The 27,512-nt window shown below is 41.9% G+C and overlaps 1 protein-coding gene across 3 annotated transcripts; it reads left to right on the forward strand.

Annotated features, from left to right (window-relative positions):
- Positions 1-28: 28 nt before the first annotated feature.
- On the forward strand, positions 29-26,210 carry LOC125456732 (dnaJ homolog subfamily C member 15-like). Of its 3 annotated transcripts, none has more exons than XM_048540100.1 (8): positions 29-82; positions 693-867; positions 8,075-8,126; positions 15,832-15,905; positions 20,764-20,840; positions 23,745-23,815; positions 25,452-25,487; positions 25,832-26,210. In XM_048540100.1, the coding sequence occupies exons 1-8, from the start codon at positions 72-74 to the stop codon at positions 25,900-25,902; spliced, it is 567 nt and encodes a 188-aa protein (XP_048396057.1). In that variant the 5' UTR covers positions 29-71; the 3' UTR covers positions 25,903-26,210. The 3 variants fall into 3 exon arrangements, with proteins under 3 accessions (XP_048396057.1, XP_048396056.1, XP_048396059.1); XM_048540099.2 differs by lacking the exon at positions 29-82 and adding an exon at positions 127-209; XM_048540102.1 differs by lacking the exons at positions 29-82; positions 25,452-25,487 and adding an exon at positions 151-209.
- Positions 26,211-27,512: the final 1,302 nt, after the last annotated feature.

Raw genomic sequence — 27,512 nt, forward strand, 5'->3', positions numbered from 1 at the left:
AAGGAGGAGGAAAAGGAGGTGAGGGGCAAATAGGAGAAGGTGGAGGGCACGGAGCCATCTTGGGGAAGGATATGCGTTCAGGGTGAGGGGACAGAGGTAGATGTAAAGGACGGGACGTGGAAGCGGTGGGAAGTCGCAAGATCAGGGAAGAGCGGGGCAGAGGGAATGGAAGGAGCGAAGAAAACAAAGAGGAACAGGGTGAAAGGAAGGTGCAGAGCAGAAGGGACGGGACAGGGAAACGAGGAGATATTGGGAACTGCAGATGCTGGAGAATCCGAGATAACAAAGTGTAGAGCTGGATGAACACCGCAGGCCAAGCAGCATCTTAAGCTGACTTTTCGGGCCTAGACCCTTCATCAGAAATTCGTTGCAGCTTGACAGGAGACTGTGATGTGGGAAGTAGCCAACGCAAGTGATCTGCTGCCCTTAGCCTGTCAGTAGTCGAGTTCGGGATTTTGAAAGATGCTGTCAGAGGCGCTTTAATGATACTGTAGTGCAGTTTGATATCGTACGTGTTGTTTCAACTGCATATCGCTGGTTATCCAGTTCTCCCTGTAATTTTCATCTTTGGTTAAACAGATAGAAAATAGGTGACGCTGTGCGCGCGCACAATTCAGCGGCAGATCTTTCGATCATATCTTTCAATATATCATGTGCATTTTGCGATATGTTCTCACTCATTTTCCATCTAGCGAGAACGACAGTCGGGTGGCAACGGTTTCGAATTTCGCGCTCGCTGATTTAGGCGGCACAGGGCCACCGTACAGCGGTGAAGGGACAGTTGGAAGCTGCGGCGCGTGTTTCCGGACAACGATGAGCAGCGCGAGGCAGGCGGAGCGAGGAGACGGAGATGGTGGCGGTGACTCGGTAAGGGGCAGACGGAGACGGTGGCGGTGACTCGGTAAGGGGCAGACGGAGACGGTGGCGGTGACTCGGTAAGGGGCAGACGGAGATGGTGGCGGTGACTCGGTAAGGGGCAGACGGAGATGGTGGTGGTGACTCGGTAAGGGGCAGGCGGAGACGGTTGTGGTGACTCGGTAAGGGGTAGGCGGAAGTACGCGACCTCGCCTGGTGGGGCAGAAGTGCGGGGCCCTGCAATCGTCCAGCCGCCTCGGTTCATTGAATGACCGCGTTGCCAGCGTGACTGAACTGACAAGTGTTCGTAGACTATTAGGCAACTGGAACCCTTGAGATGAGCAACTGCTTCCGGGAATCCTTTAGAAACAGAAAATACGAGCTCCTCGAGCCTGCTCCTCTCCATTCAATGCGATTATGGCTGAACATTCAACACAGTAACGTGTTCTCGCTTTCTCCCAACATCTTTGGATCTCTTTACCCTAAGAATTGTATCTGTTTCTTGAAAACATGGTGTGACCTCAAGTGGTTTCCATGGCAGAAAAGCCATGGGCTCACTGCTCTCTGAAGAAATTTCTCCTCCGTCCTATATAGCCTACCTATGTCCCTGTAAACTGTGACATCTGGTTCTAGATCATAGAGAACACCCATCCTGTATTTACTCTGACTATTCCTGTTAGAACTTTATAGGTTTCTATGAGATCTATTTCCCACCTGCTTCATTCTTCTAAATTCCTGTGATTAATAGCTGTAACTGATTCAGCCCATCAACTTATGGCAGTCCTGCCGCCCCAGGAATCAGTCTCTTAATTCTGTGTTATACTCAGTCAGCACAAATTTGAACATCCTCCTTGGGATAAGGAGACCCAAAACTGCACAATTACTCCAGGTGTGGCCTCACCAAACTCCTTAACACTCTCTCCATTACCCAAAACGTTCACTCGGCCTCTGTCCTCAGGATGTTGCCTCATTTGAGTGCTGTCCTGATTCCACTTCAGATTTACAGCATGTGTATCAGGATTTTGGATTGGATGTCAGTGTTAGGATTCTTGCTAAATTTAAGACACGCCCCTGGGATTGAACTGCACATCTACCTATCACTTCAATGCAGTTCTGAAGAATTGTCTAGGTTGCAGATTTTTAGATCAGATGTGAAACTGAGACTGAAATATTTGTATTAATCTCCAGCCAGAAGTGCCGGTCTATGCTCCATCTCAGACCGTCCTGAGTTCCCCAGCATCACACGTCAGTCTTCAACCAGTTGATTTCACTCCATTTGGTATCAAGAAATACAATGGGCCCTTACAACATTTGGTGACAATACTGAAGACATAAAGGCAAACTGCTGTGTATGCTGGAAATCTGAAACTCAGAATGCTGGGGAATCTTGTTACCCATACCAAGTTATTTAAGAAGGGATCAATGGATAAACCAGGAAACTACAGGCCACTGTCAGCCTAATCTCGGTGAGGGACCTAATAAATGGAATTCTGAGGGACAGAATTAATCTGCAGTTGGAGAGGCAGGGATTAATCAAAGAACAGTTAGCATGGTTTTATGAAGAAAGTTATATCTGTCTAACTTGATTAAATTTTTTGAAGAGATGACTTGGTGTGTAGATGAGGGTAATCCATGTGACCTTCTGCTTGGATTTCAACAAGCCTTTTAATAAGGTCCTGAATGGGAGCCTGATATCAAAGGTAAAAGCCCATGGAACTCAAGGAAATTTGGCTAATTGGTTCCATAATTAGCTGAGTGATCGCGGGGTGCTTTGTGGTTGGAATGCTATGTCCAGAGAAGTTCCACAGCTCTTGTCTACAATTTAGACTTGAAAGTTGGTAAGGGGATGATGATCAGTATGTTCACAGATGATATGAAAATTGGTGAAGTGGTAAATAGTTTGGAAGGTAGTCTTAGATTGGATTACAGGAGGATGTAAGTGGGCTGGCCAGATGGGCTGATCAGTGGCAGGTAGAATTTGATCTAGAAAATTGAGGTGATGCTCTTTGGCAGGATAAACAAAGCAAAGGAATACATCATGTACAGTAGGATGCTGGAAAGCATCAAGGATTAGAGGGACCTTGGTGTGTGTGTGTGCACCGATTCCTTGAGGTAGTGGGACAAATAAATAAGTTGGTTAAGAAAGCATATGGGATACTTGCCTTTATTAGTTGAGACATAGACTCTAAGAGCAGAGATTTTATGCTAGAACTATGTAAAATGTTAGTTACACCAAAAGGGCAAAGTGTCCACTCTGGATTCCAAATTATAGGACAGATGTGATTGCACCGAAGAGGATGCGGGGAGATTTACCAGGATATTGCCTGAGTTGGGAGAGTTTTATTTATGAAGAGAGATTGGAAAAACTGAGACAAAAACAAAGTTGCTGGAAAAGCTTAGCAGGTCTGGCAGCATCTGTGAAGGAAAAAACAGAATTAACATTTCGGCTCTGGTCATCCTTCCTCAGAACTGGAGGAATATTTCGGAAGAAGGGTCCCAACCCGAAACATCAGCTTTCCTGCTCCTCTGATGCTGCCTGGTCTGCTGTGTTCCTTCAGCTCCACACTGTGTTATCTCGGACTCCAGCATTGGCAGTTCTCACTATCTTGTACCAGTATAGTTATTGTTTGGCAATGTGGAAACTTATCTAGGAATATCCTGCGCAAAAAGAGAGGATAAATTTTAAAATCGCATGCTTAAAATTAAAATCATCAGCAAAACGATGGAATGGATCATTGGAGTGCTATTCAGTGGCACTGGTTTAGCAATAACTTGCTCACTAATATTCACGTTGATTTCTGCCAGGGCCACTCTGCTCCTGACCTCAATGTAACATTGGTTCAAACATGTAAAAAAAAGCTTAGTTTAACACAAGGTGAAAATAGTTGTCCTTGGCATCAAACGTACCTTAGTAAAACTGCAGCCAGTGGAACTTTAGAGAAAAAAATTTCTGCTGGTTGGAGTCATACCTAGCACAAAAGACTGTTGGTGGAGTTCACTGTCTCAACCCAGGACATCATAGGACATAGAAAAGTACAGCACAGTACAGGCCCTTCGGCCCACGATGTTGCGTCGTGGATTAATCCTAATCCAAAAATAAAATAACCTACGTTCCCCTCAATTCACTGCTGTCCATGTGCATGTCCAGCAGTCGCTTAAATGTCACTAATGACTCTGCTTCCATGACTACCACTGGTAAAGTATTCCATGCGCTTACAACTCTCTGGGTGAAGAACCTCCCTCTGACATCTCCTCTGTACCTTCCCTCCTTAAAACTATGACCCCTCGTGGCAGTCAATCCTGCCCTGGGGAAAAGTCTCTGGCTATCGACTCTATCCATGCCTCTCATTACTTTGTACACCTCGATCAGGTCACCTCTCTTCCTCCTTCTCTCCAGAGAGAAAAGTCCGAGCTCAGTCAACCTCTCCTCGTAAAAGGAGCCCGCCAGCCCAGGCAGCATCCTGGTAAACCTCCTTTGCACCTTCTCCAAAGCCCCCACATCTTTCCTATAATAGGGCAACCAGAACTGGACGCACTATTCCAAATGTGGTCTCACCAGGGTTTTGTAGAGCTGCAGCATAACCTCGCGGCTCTTAAACTCGATCCCCCTGTTAATGAAAGCCAAAACACCATATGCTTTCTTAACCTTATCCACCTGGGTAGCAACTTTGAGGGAGCTAAGCACTTGAACACCAAGATCCCGCTGTTCCTCCACATTGCCGAGAATCCTGCCTTTAATCCTATATTCAGCATTTAAGTTCAACCTTCCAAAATGCATCACTTCGCATTTATCCAGGTTGAACTCCATCTGCCATTTCTCAGCCCAGCTCTGCATTCTGTCAATGTCTCGCTGAAGCCTGCAATAGCCCTCGATACTATCAACGGCACCTCCAACCTTTGGGTGATCAGCAAACATACTACCCCACGCCTCAACCTCCTCATCCAAGTCATTTATAAAAACTACAAAGAGCAGAGGCCCAAGAACAGAGCCCTGCGGGACACCACTCAGCACTGACCTCCAGGCAGAATACTTACCATCTACAACCACTCTCTGCCTCCTGTCAGCCAACCAATTCTGAATCACTTGGAAAGTTCCTCTTGGGTGGAGACTGCATGCCCTCGGAGCAGATGGGACCTGAACCCAGGTCTCCTAATTCAAAGGTAGGGACATCACCGTTGCTCCCAGATCCTCTGGATAGATATTTTTAATCAACCTATTGCAACACATACCAACACAGGTGGGACTTGATTCTGGGTTCCCTGGCTCAGAAGTTAGGACACTACCACTGGGCCACAGCTCCTCCCAGTATTCACTTATTATCAACATGTTCAGGGATATTATGACAGCGAGTTTTGAGAAGATTTGTAGCTCAGGTTGAGGTTCTGGATGTGAGTTTGCTCGCTGAGCTGGAAGGTTAGTTTTCAGACGTTTCGTCACTGTTCTAGGTAACATCATCAGTGAGCCTCCGACGAAGCGCTGGTGTTATGTCCAGATAAAACAGAAAGCGGGACATAACACCAGCGCTTCATCTGAGGCTCACTGATGATGTTACCTAGAATGGTGACGAAACATCTGAAAACTAACCTTCCAGCTCAACGAGCAAACTCGCATCCATATTATGACACACCTGTAGAGTAGATGGGACTTGAACCTGAGTCCTCTGGTTCAGAGGTACTGATACTACTTATGTGGCACAGAGCTCCTGTTTCTGTGAGTAGATATTTTCACAAGCTTCAAAATCTCCCCTTCCCCCATTGCATCCCAAAACTAGCCCAGCTCGTCCCTTCCCCCCACTGCATCCCAGCCCAGCTTGTCCCTGTCTCCCTAACCCGTTCTTCATCTCACCTGTACCCTCCTCCCACCTCAAGCCACACCTCCATTTCCTACCTACTAACCTCATCCCGCCTCCTTGACCTGTCCGTCATCCCTGGACTGACCTATCCCCTCCCTACTTCCCCACCTCTACTCTCCTCTCCACCTATCTTCTTTTCTCTACACCTTCGGTCCGGCTCCCCCTCTGTCCCTATTTATTTCAGAACCCTCTCCCCATCCCCCTCTCTGATGAAGGGTCTAGGCCCGAAACGTCAGCTTTTGTGCTCCTCAGATGCTGCTTGCCCTGCTGTGTTCATCTATCATCACATTTTGTTATCGTGGATGGTCTGTCTGTCTGTCTGTCTCTTTTGAGGCTGAAAAATGTTAGACCAAACATTGGGAAGAATGCCTCTGAAGAGTAGATGGGACTTGAACCCGAGTCCTCTGGTTCAGAGGTGCTGATACTATTTGTGTGGCACAGAGCTCCTGTTTTTGTGAGTAGATATTTTCTGTTCACTTTTTTTTTCTCCTCCCATGGGGACAAATGTATATTTCCAAGCAACTCCTGTTGAGAACAATGCCAGCATCAAAAAGAGTTAGGAAGGGGTATTTTTCTAAACAATATGCGCAAAATTGTGCTTTGGCATCTCATCCAACACTCTCCTTCACTCCCTTCACCACACAGTGGCAGCAGTGTGTATCACCTGCTATGAGCATATAGCAACTCATAATGCTCCTTTGATAGCACTTTACCTGTCTTACCTTCTAGGCCAAGGGCATACATGGGAACACCACCACATGCAGATTCCCCTCCAAGCCGGACACTTGAACCTATATAACCATTCCTTCGGGACTTCCCTTCCTGATAGTACTCTAGGTGCCCCTACACCTGAATAACTACTGTTGTTCAAGAATTCAGCTCACTAACCTCCAGAGTAGTTAGGATGGGGAGAAAGTGTTGACCCTACCGGCAATGTCCGCAATGCCTGCAACAACTCCTTTTAAAAAAACAACAGATTAGTTAGGACTCTGGTTTGTGATTACAGTTATTAGTTAGGCATGAAAGTTGGTGTTTGAAACTATGACATTGGAGTTCGTGGTTAAGATTCATAGTAGAACCATTATTGATACCACCATTGTCACTAGGTTTTCATAATTTTTAATGTGCATGTACCTGCTAGTACCTGTTAGCTCTTTTTGGCATTCTAGAACAGCTACTGTTTCTAGTGTTATTAACCACAAACATCGCCATGCAAAATGAACCAAGGACTAGTTGTACCTCCAGAGAGCCTGAAGCTGTAAGACAATAAAAGCTTACAATATATAACCCTTAGTTCAATCAACTGGCTCAATTCCCAATGTTTGAGAAGTGAGTCCAGGAATTCGTCCATGCTACAAATAAATTATATTAATGTGCATATATCTTATTGCTAACAGAATATGCAAATAAATCAGGGAGCAATATTTTTGTAACATTCATTGATACTCATTGCTTGGTAGGAGTTTGGTTGGGTTTGTGACACACAGTGGTACTAACAGCATAGGTTCAATTCTTGTTACCATGAACGTTACTTCCCCCTCCCTGTGGTGTGATGATCCTCAGGTTAAGCCGGTAGCAGTTGTCTGTGTCTGAGAGGGTAGGACTGCAGCAGCCTTGCCTTTTATTACTTGGTCCCCTGCAACCAACATCCTGGATGTTGTAATTGCCTTCATGTCATTGGCATACAATGGCTTCTAGAGCAGAATCAGACTCTGGATATTCTTCTGTAAAGGACTTGTTTCCTGACATTCCTCGTTTTCTCCACAACCGATAAGGCAAATCAAAAGTATGATCAGTTCCCATTATCGCTTATCTATGAGGATATACTAATAAGTGATGGCATAATAACACCTTTATGCTATTTGCCATCAGCAACAAAGTAATCTACATGATAGGCAGCTTGTTTGCTATTTTTAACATTCTTTCTCGCCTTCGTGACCCCTGTATTCTGCCCGTAGTGCATCCAATAGAGGTACTGTCACAGCTCTGCCACCACCAAATTCCTCTGCAAGTCTCAGACTATCCCAACTCGGAAGTACATCACAGTTGCAGCCTGGTTGCTGGATCAAACTTGTGGAGTTCCTTATTTAAACAGCAGTATTGGGAGCACCTTCACCATGACAAACTGAAGGATTTGAGATGGAGGACAACTGCCATCTTCCTTCTCAGTCCAGCTAGTGATGGGCAAGAAATGCTAACCTTGCGTATGTGAGGAAAAATATGATGTAGGTGAAGCGATGAGAGTTAACACTAGCCTCTTCCCTGAAATGTGATTGTGTGCTCCTGTTTTATAAAGTGAAGATATAATTGCAAGTGTATTTCTTCACGTGTCTATTATACACTGCATTTTTCCATTCCTTTCCCAGGGTAGAACACTAATAGCAGTTGGACTTGGTATTGCTGCAGCAGCATTTGCAGGTAAGGCAAAAGTTCACTTCATGCTTCTGTCTTTCTTCAAAGATTAGAATGTACCTTTATCCATTCAAAAATAAACAAAGGATTGCATTTGTATAATGCTTTAAGACTTGTGAAATGCAAATTCATTTAAGAAACATGCAGCTTATTTGCATGTGGCTAACTCCTGCATTCAGGAATAAGAAAATGGACTTCACAAGCTTCAAAATCTCGCCTTCCCCCACTGCATCCCAAAACCAGCCCAGCTCATCTCCCGCCCCCCCCCCAACCCACTGCATCCCAAAACCTGCTCAGCTTGTCCCTGCCTCCCTAACCCGTTCTTCCTCTCACCTATACCCTCCTCCCACCTCAAGCCACACCTCCATTTCCTACCTACTAACCTCATCCTGCCTCCTTGACCTGTCCATCATCCCTGGACTGACCTATCCCCTCCCTACTTCCCCACCTATACTCTCCTCTCCACCTACCTTCTTTTCTCTCCACCTTCGGTCTGGCACCCCCCCTCCCTATTTATTTAAGAACCCTCTCCCCATCCCCCTCTCTGAAGGGTCTAGGCCCAAAACGTCAGCTTTTGTGCTCCTAAGGTGCTGCTTGCCCTGCTGTGTTCATCTATCATCACACTTTTTGTTATCTTGGATGGTCTGTCTGTCTCTTTTGAGGCTGAAAAATGTTAGACCAAACATTGGGAAGAATGCCTCTGAATTCCTTCAGTAGGTCTGTGGACTCTTTTACTTTCATTTTTAAGCTACAGTTGTAACTGATTTAAAGTTTCATCTTAAAATTGCCAACTCCGACAGCTTAGCACTCCCTTATTATGGTACTGCAGTGTTAGCATAGATGATGGACAGAATCTTCCCAAAAATAGATCGATGTGGGCATTGGTGTGAAAGCTGGAAAAATCATAAGATTAACAGAGGTGAGCTTCTCTGCATTGAGATCAAAATGTTAGATTTTTCCAACCAAGCGCTGAACGGTGTAACGAGATTCATGCACGTAAGCAGGGAGAAGGCTATTTCCATGCGTTAACTTATTAATTAATCTCCCCTCATTCAAATGCAGCTTCCCATTTTCCCAGCTGTTGGACAGACACCACATGGTGACGATTCCTGACTCCTAAGTAAGAGCAGTTATCTGTGATTATGTATCAAGTAAGCAGTTTCCTGGTTTCCTGCAGTCCTCTGAGTGCCAGAGATTTGGTTGTTTCTTACGTGGCCAGCTGCAGAAACATGACAGTGATGTACTCACTAGCTTGAAGTTCCAGCTGTGGAAAGGAATTACCCACCAAAGTGTCATTAACTGAGCTGGTGGACGGTGCAAGAAGCAACCTCTGAGGTATAGAGTCATAGAGCTTGTCAGCATGGAAACAGACCCTTCAGTCCAACTCGTCCATGTCAACCAGATATCCTAAATAAATCTAGTCCCATTTGTCAGCATTTGGCCTGCATACCTCTAAACCTTTCCTAGTCATGTACCCAGATGCCTTTTAATCTGTAGCTACTTTCTCCAGGAAAGAAGATGTCTTGTAGAGGGGTAGCCCTTTGGTCACCAAGATTGTGCCATTTGGAGACAAAAGAGAGACTGGTTTGCAGAAAAGAGGTAGAAGATCAGCCCAGTTAAGAGTAAGTTTTCAGTTAGTGGTCGTGGGAGAGTAGTACAATGGACAATGATTCTTACTTGGTTGCCAGGGACTGAAGGTTTCGGCATCAGTAGGTGAATGGTTTACAACCCTTGTTGCCAGGGTCAAAGTCTGTAGTGAGGGTTCAAATATCGTGTAGCACACCACCCCCATGCCTCTTGGTTCTTGCAGCCCTTTGGGCACTGATGTTTCATTCCAAGAGCAAAAGGAAGGGATTGTGTGAGATGAAAGTGTCTGGCTGTTAGTACTGGTGCAGGCGAGGGATAACTAGCGTGGTGTCCCGAATGAGTAAGTCGACAGCACAGTGGCCTGGCAGTGGGGTTGGGCTGTGTGAGAGGGGGAGTGAATGAGGGAAGGTTTGCATGCAATAGTGCAAGTGTAGACCGTAAGCCTTGGTAGGAGGTGGGTGCTTTGGCAGAGTTTGTGAATGTGAGGTAACAAAGAAAAACTGATGGCACTTACCCTCTCAGAGCAGAGAAAGTCATCGATCTCCAAACTAGAAATCTCAATGACTTGGGTAGTAACTTTAGACCAAACTGACAAGATTCAATGTCGTGGTCTCCTGAGAGTTCTCAGGGAAAAGGATGGCACTCCTCTGCACCATTGTGGTCACTAGGACCTCCGGACCTCTGCCCACATGTCTGGTGTGCCAAGTTCCAGCACAATTCATGTGAACCATGCAGGGCAGCCCCAGACTCCCAGCACTTGAACTCGTGCACTTTTAAATATGGTGCTAGTGCCAGCAATCTCATGATGCCCCAACAGTTGTGAGGACTTCTGCCTATGGAATTTGGGAGAATAGGATAAGCAGGGTACCATAGATGATGAAACACGTTTGAGAAGGCAGTGTGAGAAAACTTGCTGATCTTCCAGGGAGAAGCCTTTCAAGAAACTTGTTAAAACTGACATATAGCCAATTTTGGGTAGAATTCCACCATGTATGCATAGTGAATTCTAACTGTGCTTTTCAGTCAGCAAGTTTTTAATTCGACTTTAAAATTTAAAAAAAAATACTTCAGAGGTTCTTTTCTGTAAGCAAATGGGAAAAATTCTAAACTTAACTTGATGCATATAGACTGTTTCCTAGCAGTTAGCATTCATCTGTGCAATTCTGATGCACTTTATCTGCTTTTAATACTTATGACATTTAATCATCTTGTATTTTCCGTTTGTGCTTTGCAGATTAATCTGTTTCTTCTCATGTATTTATTTTCTCGTTTCTCCGATTTGATTTTGATCCCTATTCAATGAACCTGTCTTGTGTTCTTATTTGTCAATTGATAATTAGTTTATTCTTTCCACAGATGCAGCCTGACCTGTTGAGAGTTCTCGTCATGTTCTTGCTTTTGTTTACATTTTCTTTGCACTGATCATCAGTGTTTTTATTCATAATATTCTAATGTTATTAAATACCACCTGTGGCAACTCATTGCATGGTATTTTTTAAATTAACCATGCAGAAATCCTCCATTCTTTCTTAACCGATCGTATGTTTTCCTTGAGTGTAATTGAAAACACTTAATGCTCCAATATTGCTATCACCTTATCCTGTAAGTTCAGCATTTTACTTTGCCTTCAAATCTTACATATATTGTGTTTTTAGCATAATGGTTCAGGTGCACTAATACAGCAGAGCTGATAACCTCAAACGGACACTAACATGCTACATTGTAATTATCTAATTGAGTGGAATGGGCTAATGTTCTGCATATCTCACATTTGGAATATTCAGTTTTCACTTAATCTTTATCTGTGGAAAAATTTGGCTGATTTACTTCTGGAGCATTTCTTTGGAAGAAACTTACACTTTCCTACCTAATTTGGTTTCAACTGGACAGATGTTATATATTTGAAAACAAATTGCAATTTTGCAAGCCTTTGCAAATAGTGCAAGAAATGTTTGGCATAATTCTTAAATGGCTCTGTGTGTAAGCGTTCTTTTCTGTCTGGAGTGGTCCTCCATTCATTGAATGGAGACCAAGAATTTCCTTTTGAGGATTGTGTGAAGCTATTCCAGTGATTCCATTGGAGGGAAGCAAAATAAAAAGGATAGCAGTGCCTGCTCCATCTTTTGTATATTCCTGGGCCATAGCAACTGGTACATGCTTCCTTATGCCTCTGTTGTATGCCATAATACATGAAGTGTTATGAGCTGACTTAACTTCTGGTTCTCTAGGATTATGGAATGTTCATAGCCTTTGGTTTGAGCTGAATAAGGCCTCAGAAATGAAGTCCTGTGGCTGAGATATGTTTAGCTAGTCCGAATCCAGAGACTAATTCCCTTCCTTGGCATCCTCACTTAGGCTACTGGATAGAAAGAAATATCATGCTTGCATATTCAGGAGGTCCTTTCATGAAATTGAAGTTGAGTCACAAAGCAGAACCATACTCTGAGCATTACCAGAATCAAGTGTTGCACAATGATAACACTGGGTATCAAAATGGAAAGATTTTTTTTTCCAGCAATAACATCCTGTAGCTTGATGTGCACAACATGCAAAGGAGCCCCCTAAATATTCTTCAATGTCATGACCTGGAGATATAACCAAGTGTAGAAACTTGCTGTGCTGAGTGTTATAGTGTGGTAGAACCTGTTGGAAGGATTGCAAGGCATTCCTAATACAGATGTGTGTGGAAAGGAAGTAAAAAAACTATGTAAACATCTCTCTACTATTTTGATCCAGAATCGAAGTAGTTGGAGGTTCTGGTGTTGGACTAGGGTGGACAAAATCAAAAATCACATGACACCAGGTTATAGTCCAACAAGTTTATTTGAAGACATAAGCTTTCAGAGTCTCATTCCTTCTTCAGGTGTCAGTGAGAGAGATAGCATCGGACACAGAATTTATAAGCAAAAAATCAAAGCGTCATAGAACTGATGCAATGTTGAACAATCCTAAAATGGCTGTTAAATGTTTAATCACACAGAAAGGATTAATATGAAAATTCCAGCATTTCTTTCAAGTCACTGACCTGAGATAAATGTCCTCCAAGTGGATTTTGGGATGCACAACAATACAGATTGCTGAGGTGAGACTGATAGCCTGATTCGGTATCCATGACGACCACATCAACTGGGATCTTGGGTTTATGGCACACTCCAGATGACCCCACCACACTATACACTTTTTCATATCTCTGCGTACACACACTCTCTGTCTCTCAAGCACACACACTCTCACACTCTGTCTGTCAAGCACGCACATTCTGTGTCTCTCCCCCTCTCTCTCTCACACTCTGTTCCCCCCCGCCCCTCGCTCGCGCACGCACACACATAACTCTATGGGATGAATTTACAATTGCAGATTTTTAATTGCAAATATATTCTGTTTTGTTCAAAAAGCACACAATTTCTAGACAATCATTGTGGCATTTTATAAATTCCTACTTTGGAAATAAAAACAGCCTGACTCCACATTGATACACAACCAGGTTTTAAACAGGGCCTTACACTTAAAATGCATTGTGTGACCTGGGATGTCACCTCTGATATGCTGAAGGAACTATTAGAACCTTTAGTTATCTCAGGGCAGTGACTTGAAAGAAATTCTGGAATTCACATATTAAACCTTTATAACTGATTAAGTATTTAACAGCCATCTTAGGTTTGTTCAAACACTGTATCAGTTCTATGACCTTTGATCTTTTGCTTATAAACTGTGTCTGATGCCACCCCTCTCACTGACTCCTGAATAAGGAATGAGACTTGAAAGCTTGTGTCTTCAAATAAACCTGTTGGACTATAACCTGGTGTCATGTGATTTTCGACCTTGTTGATTCCAGGTGAAATCCTAATACAGTGTGTTGATAAACTGATTTTTTTTACTTGTGGTTTGAACTAATGTAGGACCTGAATGCAATGAGTCGTCAGTAGCGTAGCCGTTGGCATGGAATTACAAAGACATCTTTTTGATTAAGTGGTCAGAGAAAATTATGGCTGACCCATTTCATTGATGACCTCACTCTTATCGATAATGTTGAACCAGAAACAATAGATTTGTTTTCTAAATGGTGAAAAGCTAGAGTTTGAGTTTTTTTGAAGAAATAACAAACCGGGTTAGATCAGTTTATATTAGATTCCCTACAGTGTGGAAACAGGCCCTTTGGCCTAACAAGTCCACACCGCCCCTTGGAGCATCCCACCCACACCCTTGAACACTACGGACAATTTAGCATGGCCGATCCACCTAGCCTGCACATCTTTGGACTGTGGGAAGAAAAAGGAGCACCCAGAGGAAACCCACGCAGACACGGGGAGAACGTGCAAGTTCCGCACAGACAGTTTCCTGAGGCTGGAGTCGAACCTGGGTCCCTGACGTTGTGAGGCTGCAGTGCTAACCACTGAGCCACCGTGATTGAGGGCAGAGCAGTGGACATGACTTATATTGACTTCAGAAAGGTGTTTGACAAGGTTCCTCACAGTAGACTGGTTAGAAAGTTTAGATCACACGAGTAGAGGACAAGCTAGCTATTTGGATACAGAACTGGCTTGAAGGTAGAAGATAGAGGGTTGTGGTTTGGGCTGGAATCCTGTTACCAACTCTGTACCGTAAGGTTTGGGGTAAGGGGGTTGCATGTCCACTCATTTTCATTTATATAAGTGATTTGTATGTGAACATAGGAGATACGATTAGTAAGTTTGCAGATGACACCAAAATTGGAGCTGTAGTGGACAGTAAAGAAGGTTGCCTCAGAGTACAATGGGAACTTGATCAAATGGGCCATTGGGCAAAGAAGTGGCAGATGGAGTTAAATTTCGATAAGTGTGAGGTGCTGCATTTTAGAAAGCCAGATCACTGCAGGACTTATACACTTAATCGTAAGGTCCTGGAGATGTTGCTGAATAAAAAGACCTTGGAATACAGGTTCATAGTACCTTGAAAATGGAGTGACAGGTAAACAGATTAGTGAAGAAGGCATTTGGTATTAAAACTTTATTGGTCAGTGCATTGCACTAGGAGTTGGGAGGTCATGTTGCAAATACACGGGGCATTGGTTTGGCCACTTTTGGAACATTGCGTGCAATTTTGGTCTCCCTGCTATGGGAAGGACATTGTAAATCTTTTCTGAATCTTTTCAGTTTTCACAAGGATGTTGCCAGGTTGGAGGGTTTGAGCTATAGGGAAAGGCTGAATAGGCTGGGGCCGTCTTCCCTGGAGTGTCGGAGGCTGGAGGGGTTGGGGGTTTTGCGATGACAGGGGTTTCTAGTGGGTTTCCTCTAGTTTCCTCCCACAATGTGCAGGCTGGGTAGATTAGCCTTGGGAAATGCAGGGTTGCAGGGATAGGATAGGGGGCTGGGACTGGATGGGATATTCATTAGAGGATCATTGTGGACTCAATAGGTTGAATGGTGGTCCTCCACACTGTAGGGATTCTATGAAAAGGGGCCAAAATATGTTTGCAGGATATGGAAAATATGGCTAACATTCTATTAAGATGATGTTAAACTTGATTTATAGCCTGAATATGCAGCCAATGTTTTCCTTCACCTGTATGAAGCTTGGTTATGTGACATTGGGACTACTTCATACAATCATTGCATCACACTGGAAGATACATATTGATCTTCACCTAAGTGCAACAGAATGTTACTCAAGTCTCCACGATTAAATTACAAGGAACAATCAGCTTAAACTAGCCTTGCATTCCCTATTATTCTTGAGGGATGACTTAATTCAGATTTTTAGAATTTTTAAAGGAACAGAAGGTAAATAGAGGTAACCTGTTTTCACAGGTGAGGGTGTCTAAGATAATGGAGTATAAATTGAAATTAGGTCATTTCGTAATGGCATTAGGAAACTTTGCTTCACTCTGGTTGTTAGAAGTTGGGAAGTCTCGCACAAAAACTGGTCAATGTTAGCTCAGTTAGTGTTTTTCAAATATTCAAAGATCAATAGTAACTATATTAAGCTAAAATCTAAGCATTAGCCAAAACAGGTGGATAAAATTAGCACATAATTTAACCATGATCTCATTGAATGGTAGGCCACTTGTTTTATGTAGCAAAGGCTATTAAGGATTGTTTTGAATGCCCAGAAGACAATGAGAAACGTAGCTGATTTTTTTTTTCAGGTCGCCATGCATTTCGGTTCTGGAAACCTGTTCAACAAATAATTGTAGAAATGGCAAGAACAATCCCTAGTCCTGTAAGTGTGCTGATAGCAGTGCTTGATGTTTCAAAAATAAAATGCTTGGATATTGGACCACTTTTATGCATATCTCTTATTTTGGGGTGCAGCACTGAGGGTATACTGAGCTTGAGACCATAAGACATAGGAGTGGAAGTAAGGCCATTCGGCCCAACGAGTCTTCTCCCCCCTTTAAATCATGGCTGATGGGCATTTCAACTCCACTTCCCTGCACTCTCCCCATAGCCCTTGATTCCTTCTGAGATCAAGAATTTATCAATCTCTGCCTTGAAGACATTTAATGTCCCAGCCTCCACTGCACTCCGTGGCAATGAATTCCACAGGCCCACCATCTTCTGGTGGAAGAAATGTCTCCTCATTTCCGTTTTAAATTTACCCCCTCTAATTCTAAGGCTGTGCCCACGGGTCCTAGTCTCCCCACCTAATGGAAACAACTTCCCAACGTCCACCCTTTCTAAGCCATACATTATCTTGTAAGTTTCTATTAGATCTTCCCTCAACCTTCTAAACTCTAATGAATGCAATCCCAGGATCCTTAGCCGTTCGTCGTACGTTAAAACTACCATTGCAGGGATCATCCATGTGAATCTCCGCTGGACACACTCCAGCGCCAGTATGTCCTTCCTGAGGTGTGGGGCCCAAAATTGGACTCAGTATTCTAAATGGGGCCTAACTAGAGCTTCATAAAGCCTCAGAAGCACATCACTGCTTTTATATTCCAACCCTCTTGAAATAAATGACAACATTACATTTGCTTTCTTAATCACAGACTCTACCTGCAAGTTAACCTTTAGAGAATCCTGGACCAACACTCCCAGATCCCTTTGTATTTCTGCTTTACGAATTTTCTCACCGTTTAGAAAATAGCCCATGCCTGTATTCTTTTTTTCCAAGGTGCAAAACCTCGCATTTGCTCACGGTGAATTTCATCAGCCATTTCCTGGACCACTCTCCTAAACTGTCTAAATCTTTCTGCAGCATCCCCACCTCCTCAGTACTACCTGCCTGTCCACCTATCTTCGTATCATCAGCAAACTTTGCCAGAATGCCCCCAATCCCTTCATCCAGATCGTAATTTATGTAGTGATTTTTTGGGATGGTTTTCTGTTAAGACCTTTGGTGTCTGTTTATGGCTTAATGTGATATCTGCATTTTAGAGTCACATGTTCACGGACTCTCAATGCTCTAAACTTGAGTGTATTGTCTAAAGTGACAGTCAAGGGAGTGCTTGGACGTCAAGAGGTGCTGTATTTCAGATGTTATATTTAACTCATTGATTTCCATGCCATTTTAAGGAATAGCAGAAGGAATATTCAGATGTTTGAGGCAACAATTGTTCCTCTGTCAGTCCCCCACACAACCAGTGATCCTGTTGTTTGTTTTGATGTTTGGATGTTTCTTCATGTGCAAGCCCATTTGTGCTTTTACCTTCATTATGAAAGCAGCTACTATTCAAGTATTAATTCATTGACAATGAAGCACTTTGCAATAACATGAGAACGGGCAAGGCACCATATTGGTGCAAGTTCATGAATAATGTCCTTCCAAGTCAAATGTTCCCCCTTTGTTGTTCCAAGTGTGCTTTGAATTTGAATTATGTGGAAATGAGTTGACACTATTAGATAATCTACAATTTGAAGAGTCATAACTTTTGACACTAAAGTAGTTTCTTTATTACCTAGTCATGTAAATTTGCCATATAAAGGAAGTTATCTTGCGCGTTAACACAGTGTTGTAACAGCTGTAGCTAATTTGAAGGGGTTAATATTCTGTGCACAGAAATTCTATTTAGGTTTCATTTTCTGCTTTTAAATTGCTTTAAGATGGAATTTAAATTCTACCAGCTTTATATTTTGTATTTAAATCATTCCATAAAACATGGATTTGTTCCTTGACAATGAGTGTATTTTACACGCATTAAATTAAAGCACTTCGTAGGTTCTTTTCAGAAAATCTGTGATGTTGAAATGTTCATCATCTGTACACGTAATGGAAAAAAGTGGATTTAGAATGAAGACCAGAGCAGCATGATTTATTATTCCCAGAGGTGCCTGTTACTCCATTCCAATTTAAGTTCTACACTTCCCTCAAATTCTGCTGTGATATCAGCTGGATATTTAGTGAATTACATGTGAAAATACTGGAGTCAAGTTTTACGGTAAAAGACTTGTCTAAATAAATATACAATTTATTTTTAAGTGCAGCTTTGGAGGATACAAATGGCCTATGATATTTATTCGTAGATGTCACCATTTCCTTTGAAATTTGAAGGCTGTAAAATTTCTTAACCAGAAGTTGAGATGTCCAAAGGCGGATGCTTGGCTAATGATAGTCCTGAATATTGTTGTAATGTTTGTTACTGGATTAGTGCTATAGAGGTCTGGATTAATAATGTGGAGGATGAGTCAAATCCTATCATAGCAATTTGCAAATTTAAACTCAGATTTTGGATTGTAGATTTTTTTTCAGCCATCAGTAAAAGGGACCATGAGGCAGGAGGATTGTTGGAATAACTCAGATTTCATTAAGGTCCTCTAAAGTAATCTAGATAATCAGCCAGTTTTTTTTTCCAAACTTTCAGGGCAGTTAAGGTCAGGAAAAACTATTTGCCTTCACAGCTTTACCCACAGTTATGTCACAAGTATGTAATTGCAATGGAGCTAGTTCAGAGTTGAAAGGCTCCTCTTAAGAGGAGAGGGCGATTCAGCAGTTTAGGCCTATACTTGCTACAGTTCAAAAGGATGATAGGAGATCCAGTTGAGGTATGTAATAATGCTAAGGGTGATTGACACACCAGATGTAGAGTGGACATTTTGCCTTGTGGGGCAATCTAGAATTAGATGTAGGCTATGGGGTGGCAGATTTAAATCAAAGACTTGCTTCTCTCAAAGGGTCGTGAATCTGTGGAATTCACTACCCTAACGTGTTGGACAATGGGACATGGAATAAATTTTAAGGAAGAGGGGGACTTTTAATTAGTAATGGATTAAGTGTTTATGGAGAGTGGGCAAGGAGTTGAGGCCGAAATAAGATCAGCCATGATTGTATTAATAATAGAGCAGACTCGAGGGGCTGAATTGCTCCTGCTCCTTGTGTTCTATTGTAAGAATGAATAAAATGAACGTGGTGTGGATGGTGAAACTCTGAAATAAAACCAGGAAGTGCTGGAGAAACATAGCAGGTTCGGCAGATTTTGTGGAGAAGGGAACAAAGTTAACGTTTGAGTCTGAAATGATTCTTCTGAACAGCTCCAAAGAGTCATATCAGATCAAAATGTTAATTTTGTTTCTTTCTCTACAGATGTTCTAGACCTGCTGAATTTCTCCAGCTCTTTGCTTTTATTAATCTTGAGAATTTTTTTTATTTTAAAAGTGAAAATTTTGAAGACTTTATAAGTCCACGTGACAGAAATGAACCAATTTTGTTACTGTTGACCTGTGCTATGGGAGTAAAAATATAGGCTTACCGTTAGGAAACAGTTATCACAACCAGCACTTAACTTATCTATGTCCTGAGTTGTTAAGGCATTTTCATGTTCACGGATTTACGACCAAAAAACTGAACAACTACTGACAGCTCGTGTGTAGTACCTTTTGACATAAAAAATCTTAAGGCACTAAAAGCACCTACAGAGGAAATGTTGTAACCTGCTGATGAACTTGAATTTTTGACAGGAAACAAATAATTAGGTACAATGGCTCTCGGGTTCTGAACAGTTGGAATTTGCTGACCTGCTTGTGAAGTGGTTAGATTTCCATACAAATAATGTGGGGTGTTCTGAAGAAGCTATTCTCGGACGCAGTTTGGGTGAAGTTTTAGATTGAGAAACATAGTTAAAGTGTGGGAAAAGATACAAATTTTCATTGCATACAACTCTTATTTACCCACTAATAAAATGGAGCTTCTTGGCAGCACAGTTACAACTCAATTAAAATCACCTTTAAATAATTTCTTGGAGATTGTTATGGAGTTACTTCCGTTGCCCCAGTCAAACCTTAAATTACTGTGTTGCTTAATTTTGTATTATTGATCCAAGTGGATAAGGTTGTTAAGAAAGCATATGGTGTTTTGGCTTTCATTAACAAGGGGATCGAGTTTAAGAGCTGCGAGGTTATGCTGCAGCTATACAAAACCCTGGTGAGACAACACTTGGAATATTGTGTTCAGTTCTGGTCGCCCTATTATAGGAAAGATGTGGAGGCTTTGGAGAAGGTGCAAAGGAGGTTTACCAGGACGCTGCCTGGACTGGAGGGCTCCTCTTATGAGGAGAGGCTGACTGAGCTCGGACTTTTCTCTCTGGAGAGAAGGAGGAAGAGTGGTGACCTGATTGAGGTGTACAAGGTAATGAGAGGCATGGATAGAGTCGATAGTCAGAGACTTTTCCCCAGGGCAGGATTGACTGCCACGAGGGGTCATAGTTTTAAGGTGTTCGGAGGAAGGTATAGAGGAGATGTCAGTGGGAGGATCTTCACCCAGAGAGTTGTAAGCGCATGGAATACTTTGCCAGTGGTAGTCGTGGAAGCAGAGTCATTAGTGACATACAAGCGACTGCTGGACATGCACATGGACAGCAGTGAATTGAGGGGAGTGTAGGTCAGGTTATTTTATTTTTGGATTAGGATTAATCCACGACACAACATCGTGGGCCGAAGGGCCTGTACTGTGCTGTACTTGTCTATGTTCTATGTTCTATGATCAAATAATGGTTCAAAACGGTAGCTCGGGCCATAATTAAAGATGTTTTTCTAGAATTCTGAAAGAAGGCATCATAGAAACATGTTTGACAAACAAAATATTCCACTAGATTAAGGTATCATTAACAGATGGGTTAATACAGGATCATTTTATCTTGTAGGGCTTTCCAACATATTACAAAGGAGGATTTGAAGCAAAAATGAATAAGCGTGAGGCTAACCTCATATTAGGTATTAGGTAAGTATCTTCACTCATCTATATATGTAGATGCTGTTTTGGGAATCTGATTGATTAAGGTGTCACTATTTGACGGATACATTTTCAGATCTATCACTATAGGCTTGGAAGAAAATCCCGTGGAATCAAGATAAATGTTTCCTCAGTTCATGAAGATAGTGTGGGAAATCAAGAGCCTCTAAAAGTATCCTATCCCTGTTGGTCCTAAGTGTTTGCCTCCCTATACAGTTGTATTTATTTAGTACATAGACCAAACAAATAAGTACAGTGAAAAGTGCACAAAGTCACCATTCACTGGCACTCACTTGGTTACAAAAAATAGAATTAAGGAATTTAACAGCCAAAATGTAAGCAAGAAAATAAAGTCCATATCTCAGAGTCCCAAGTCCTATCTCCACAATGGTGCTGGCGCCTCTCCGACTACTATATATAAATGACCTGGATGAGGGCGTAGAAGGATGGGTTAGTAAATTTGCAGACGACACTAAGGTCGGTGGAGTTGTGGATAGTGACGAAGGATGCTGCATGTTGCAGAGAGACATGGATAAGCTGCGGAGCTGGGCTGAGAGGTGGCAAATGTAGTTTAATGCAGACATGTGTGAGGTGATGCACTTTGGTAGGAGTAACCGGAAGGCAAAGTACTGGGCTAATGGTAAGATTCTTGGTAGTGTAGATGAGCAGAGAGATCTCGGTGTCCAGGTACACAGATCCTTGAAAGTTGCCACCCAGGTTGACAGGGCAGTTAAGAAGGCATACAGTGTTTTAGCTTTTATTAATAGAGGGATCGAGTTCCGGAACCAAGAGGTTATGGTGAAGCTGTACAAAACTCTGGTGCGGCCGCACTTGGAGTATTGCGTACTGTTCTGGTCACTGCATTATAAGAAGGATGTGGAAGCTTTGGAAAGGGTGCAGAGGAGATTTACTAGGATGTTGCCTGGCATGGAGGGAAGGTCTTATGAGGAAAGGCTGAGGGACTCGAGGCTGTTTTCATTAGCGAGAAGAAGGTTGAGAGGTGACTTAATTGAAACATATAAAATAATCAGAGGGTTAGATAGGGTGGATAGGGAGAGCCTTTTTCCTAGGATGGTGACGGCGAGCATGAGGGGGCATAGCTTTAAGTTGAGGGGTGAAAGATATAGGACAGATGTCAGAGGTAGTTTCTTTACTCAGAGTAGTAAGGGAATGGAATGCTTTTCCTGCAACGGTAGTAGATTCACCAACTTTAGGTACATTTAAGTTGTCATTGGATAAGCATATGGACGAACATGGAATAGTGTAGATTAGATGGGCTTGAGATCGGTATGACAGGTTGGCACAACATCGAGGGCCGAAGGGCCTGTACTGTGCTATAATGTTCTATGTTCTATGTACTAGGCTACTGTCATTGCCTCACCAGCCTGCCCTCTCTGCTGCTACCTCGCTGGCCCGCCCTGGCCACCTGCTGCTGCTACCTCACTGGCCCGCACTCTCTGCTGTTTCCTCACCGGCCTGCCCTTGCCACCAATATCACTCCAGCCCATGCTCGATCTGCTGTTGCTGCAGGACGTGACCTGAATTTGCACATTCAGGTCATGTCACATGGTAGCCGCTCAACCTAACTCCTCCTCGACTTCTTAGTAGGTAATTAAAAGGGCAGAGTGTGGGGATCTAGAATTACTACAGTGAGAAGAGAGAAGAAGAAGACAAAACAAAGGAAAATTGAGTTTAAGGGGATTGAGTTTAAGAGTCGTGAGATCTTGTTGCAGCTCTATAAAACTTTGGTTAGACTGCACTTGGAATACTGCGTCCAGTTCTGGTCGCCCTATTATAGGAGAGATGTGGATGCTTTGGAGAGGGTTCAGAGGAGGTTTACCATTTGCTGCCTGGACTGGAGGGCTTATCTTATGAAGAGAGGTTGACTGAGCTCGGACTCTTTTCATTGGAGAAAAGGAGGAGGAGAGGGGACCTAATTGAGATATACAAGATAATGAGAGGCATAGATAGAGTTGATAGCCAGAGACTATTTCCCAGGGCAGAAATGGCTAGCACGAGGGGTCATAGTTTTAAGCTGGTTGGAGGAAAGTATAGAAGGGATGTCAGAGGCGGGTTCTTTACACAGAGAGTTGTGAGAGCATGGAATGCATTGCCAGCAGCAGTTGTAGAAGCAAGGTCATTGGGGTCATTTAAGAGACTGCTGGACATGCATATGGTCACAGAAATTTGAGGGTGCATACAGGAGGATCAATGGTCGGCACAACATTGCGGGCTGAAGGGCCTGTTTTGTGCTGTACTGTTCTATGTTCTATGAAAAGGAAAGGGAACTGATGAGCAGAGTGGAGCTCCGAACAGAATGACTTACACTGCCACCATCTTGCTGGACAAGTTACATAAATTAGTTCCGAGCAGAACTTTTTTCTTTCAAAATCTCGATGCATGTTGATGCTAGTAAGTACTTAGATGGTGGTGAAGTTTTTGTTAACTTTTGTTAAGTGTCAAATTCTGACTGACCACTTAAATTTCTATACCACCCCCTCGTGGGCAAAATATTGTAAAGGTTAGATCGGTTCAATCCAAAGGTTCAGTGCTGTGCTGAAGTAGTAACCTAGATTTTATCCTCTAGACTGTGTCGACTGTCTCAGAAAAGGTATTATCTATGCCAGCCAGTTAACAGCATTTTTGGCCACACTTCAGCTCACTGCCCTTGAAATGAATGAGTGGATGTTTAGTGATAAATAACATGGTGACCTGTTGTTTTAATTGTGGGATTTGGGCTTTTTAGGTAGAATGGTACAAGCACATTGATCAGCTTGTTGAATAGATTCCCGTTGTTAAATTCTAATTTCATAGGGTTGTAGGAGCATTTTTTTTATCCTTGAGAGATGTTTTGAGTGAGTGCTGAGTACAGATTGATGTTTCTCTCTTTAGTTCATCAGCTAATCGAACAAAAATTGGAGAAGCCCACAAAAGAATTATGCTCTTGAATCATCCTGACAGAGGTAGGAATATTATTTAATGGAAACATTTAAATAAGTGGGTCATTTTTAATTCCTTAGAGAGTAGCTCTAACTATTGTAGTTAGACTTGAAAGTCACATAACTTTTAAATGTTTATTTCTCATATAGTTATTCGTTATGCCATTGAATGAGCACCTCTCAGCTACTTCAAGAAGTTTATAGGCAATAATTAGTCATGAGTCTTAAAGCATAAAATGTTAATTATTTGAAGTACATCCTATGCTAACTGGGAGCTAATAACCTAAGTAAAGTTAAGTAATTCTGAAGAATCTCTCTAATTCCTCAAAGGATGTGTACACTGTCTTAAAATGTCTTGCCTGCATGATGGTGAAAAGTGACTGTTGCCCTTCCGTGTCTTAGTTCATTAATTTGGGTAGCTGGGCTTGCACTCATTAAGATTCCTTACCCTTGTGCTTACTGAATTACTTTGACTGTTGAATACATGGAAATCTGAAACAAGAACAGACACTGCTGACAAAACATTTTTCCATAAACTGTCCTCATATGTTCCTCGATCACCCACTGTATCAAAAGTTTATGGAATAAGAGACTAATCAAGCCATCATGACTATACGACCTTTTGAAAGAACTGTCCAATTTACATGCCAGCTTGGAGTTTGGAGGCCGGTAGTACAATCCCATCCAGTGATCACACCCTTCCTATTCCTGACGGTACCCTGACAAGCATAACTGATGAGTGAATTAAATGAGGTCTTTTTGTAACAAATGTTCAATGACTGATCTGCAGAGAATAAAACCTTGCTTTACTGAATTTTGATTAAATTGAAAATTAATCAGCTAAGAATATAATGAAATCAATTTTAACCAAGGGTCAGTTTTCCCAAAATAATGGTATGTGTAAAGTGTGGTCTCAATATAACTTCTACATGGTTAGTGAAGTGATTTTCATTTGTGGGCCAAGTCAGACTTGATCAATAAAGGGCTGGTGTGAAATCCAAACTAGAGTTTAAAATGTGCCCTACCAGGAGGTAATTTAGATCTTTAAACAATGCCTACATTTAATGTTCAAATTAACCCCCGTTGCCTAAAAAGCAAAGCAGCACAGTAGCATTCAGTAGATAATTATTAATGTTAGTACATCAAGATTTTCTTTTATTAGCAAGTAAAGACATTATTAACTTGATGTGCCTTTCAGTCTGTTACTTTGTATTACTACAAATCAAATAAGCTTCTAATTTTCTCTGGAGGATTTCAGCATCCACCCCTCAACCCTGAATCAGCTCCTCTCTTGCCCCCCACACAGACAGACATAATCAGCTCCTCAACTGAGATTGTAACCCACTGTTTAGGAACTGCTGTGTTACAACATAACTATAGTGTGAAACAATATAGCACTCAAGTTCTCAAACTGCACATCTACTTTCTTGAGGGGATGGTTGAAGGTAAATCTCATCATTTCTAACAAAACTAAACTAGTGAATTCTAGGTGCTGTAAGTGTACACGCCACAATAGTTTTAATTCTTAATGCAACTAGCTATGATCTGGAAAGCATTGCCTGAAACAATGATGGAAGTAGATTTTGACTTTCAAAGGGTATTGGATATAAATGTATTTTTTTAAAAATCAACTTGTTCAGGCATGTTTATACATCCTCAGGTAAATGGAACTTGTACACAGATCGTCTGGTCCAAGGTAGGAACACTGTCACTGAACCACAACTTCCTTTGCTTGAAATGGAAATATTTCTGGTATTATGTGAATGAGCGGGTGTGAGAATTGGACAGTTCTTTCAAAAACCAGTACAGTCAAGATGGTTTGAATAGTCTCTTATTCTGTAAACTTTTGATTCTGTAAGTGAAAACATTTCTTTATATATTGAATGTACAGAAATATTACTTGGTGTAACTGAATTGTTTAAATATTTCTGAGCACTACTGCAAATGAACCAAGAGTCAGAACTGGAAAACCATTAAGAAGTCAGGGAACCTTGCAATTGTAAATTAAACTAAAGCTCATTTTTGTCCCTGTAATTTTAGGAGGATCACCATACCTGGCTGCAAAGATCAATGAAGCAAAAGATCTACTGGATTCTTCCATCAAGAAATGATTCCTCATGATTGTTACTTGTTATTTATTATATACAATTTAGCAGTAAAGTATTACAGTTGTTGAATAAGAATGTTATCACTAAGAGTGGTTGCTGTAATATAATTTTGAATGGTATAGATAAAATGTGTTGATAAAAGTTGGATTTGGAATGAAAAAGCCAGCTCTGCTTTAACACAAGACATAAGAACTTGGCAGAATTTTGTTTGTAAGAATGAAAGTTAATTTAAACATATTATCAAGTGAGTGCGAGGCTTGTACACCAATGCTATTTACATGATAAATAGATTTAATCGTTTGAAAACAAAACTAGTGTGATTACTTCTTTTTCATTACTTGTACATAATCTGCACGTATATGGTTATTACTGCTTTAGCTCTCAGAATAAAATTTAGCACTATTGTGTCTTATAAGGAACAAATGCGAGAATACTTAAAGAGAAGGAATGCGAAGGGCTGTAGGAGATAGCTAGGTGGTAGAATCACTGGTTATTGAGCCTGTTATAGTCAAATTTGAACTTGTCAGTTGTCTTATCATCAACTAAGTGCCTCCAAGTTACTAGAAGTGGAACTGAGTAAGTGGATGGTAGATTTGCAATGTTTTCTACTGCCTGATTCGGTAGGAAAGAATAAAGTTGCTATCTAATGTTAGTAGATAATTGATAGGATAGTCACAGCTTGATGAGTAGTTTGGAGCTTGTTAATACTGGTAAGGGTTTCACAAAAAGAGTTGCAGAGACACAAGCTGGTCTGTTCTTGAAACTTGAATCTGTTCTGCTATTCACTTACTTAACAGGACAGCTTCAAGGCCTGTTCATGGGTTCAAGTACTGTTAGCTGATGAGAGGGTGATCTGCTACCCCAACAGAAATCCAAACTTATTTGTGGCTGCCTTTTCCTTCTCTAGAGCAGCTCTTACAAAATCAACAGAAATACTGCTCATACTTCCTGCTGTATCAATATTGTTGACTCTTTTGGGAGCTCTCTTTCCAATAAGCTTCTTAAGGCATGCAACATACCATTTTTGTGTGTGTATATGCAGAGGGTCTATTCCATTTGAGTAGATGCAAACTCAGTATGAAATTTCCACATCCTTATCGGTTTGATGAAGACTACCAGACTTCTTGTTCATTGGCACTAGTCTCAGAATATCGCAACAGTCAGCAGAGCTAGACCTGGGGAAGAACAACTGTGGATCATTTTTATGGGTTTTCTCATGTAAGTCAAAAATTCCATTTTAATTTGCAGGCAAGCCTAAAATAATGGGCAGAATTGTTCTGGCCCTGAATAACATGCACAATGACTACTCAGTTGGGAAACTATGACGAGATCAGCAGAAATTAGATTCTTGCTGTTGAGTGTTTTGAATGGCGAAATGAAACTGTTGCTAGTGAGCAGGAAGAGGCCTGTTTGCATGCATTTTCATGCTGATAGTGTCAGGTTCATTTTCGGAGACCCTCACTGACCTGATGCAATAACAAGACACTGACCTGTTTAGAAAAACACAAATCCTTTATTACAGAGCAAGTACAAGCTGTGGAGAATCACTGTACTCCATACTCCACCCGGCACAGAGTGCAGAGTTTCATAAGTAATTCTCCCCGAGTAGCGGA

Source organism: Stegostoma tigrinum, chromosome 12, assembly GCF_030684315.1.
Source record: "Stegostoma tigrinum isolate sSteTig4 chromosome 12, sSteTig4.hap1, whole genome shotgun sequence".
In the NCBI taxonomy this organism is placed as follows: domain Eukaryota; kingdom Metazoa; phylum Chordata; class Chondrichthyes; order Orectolobiformes; family Stegostomatidae; genus Stegostoma; species Stegostoma tigrinum.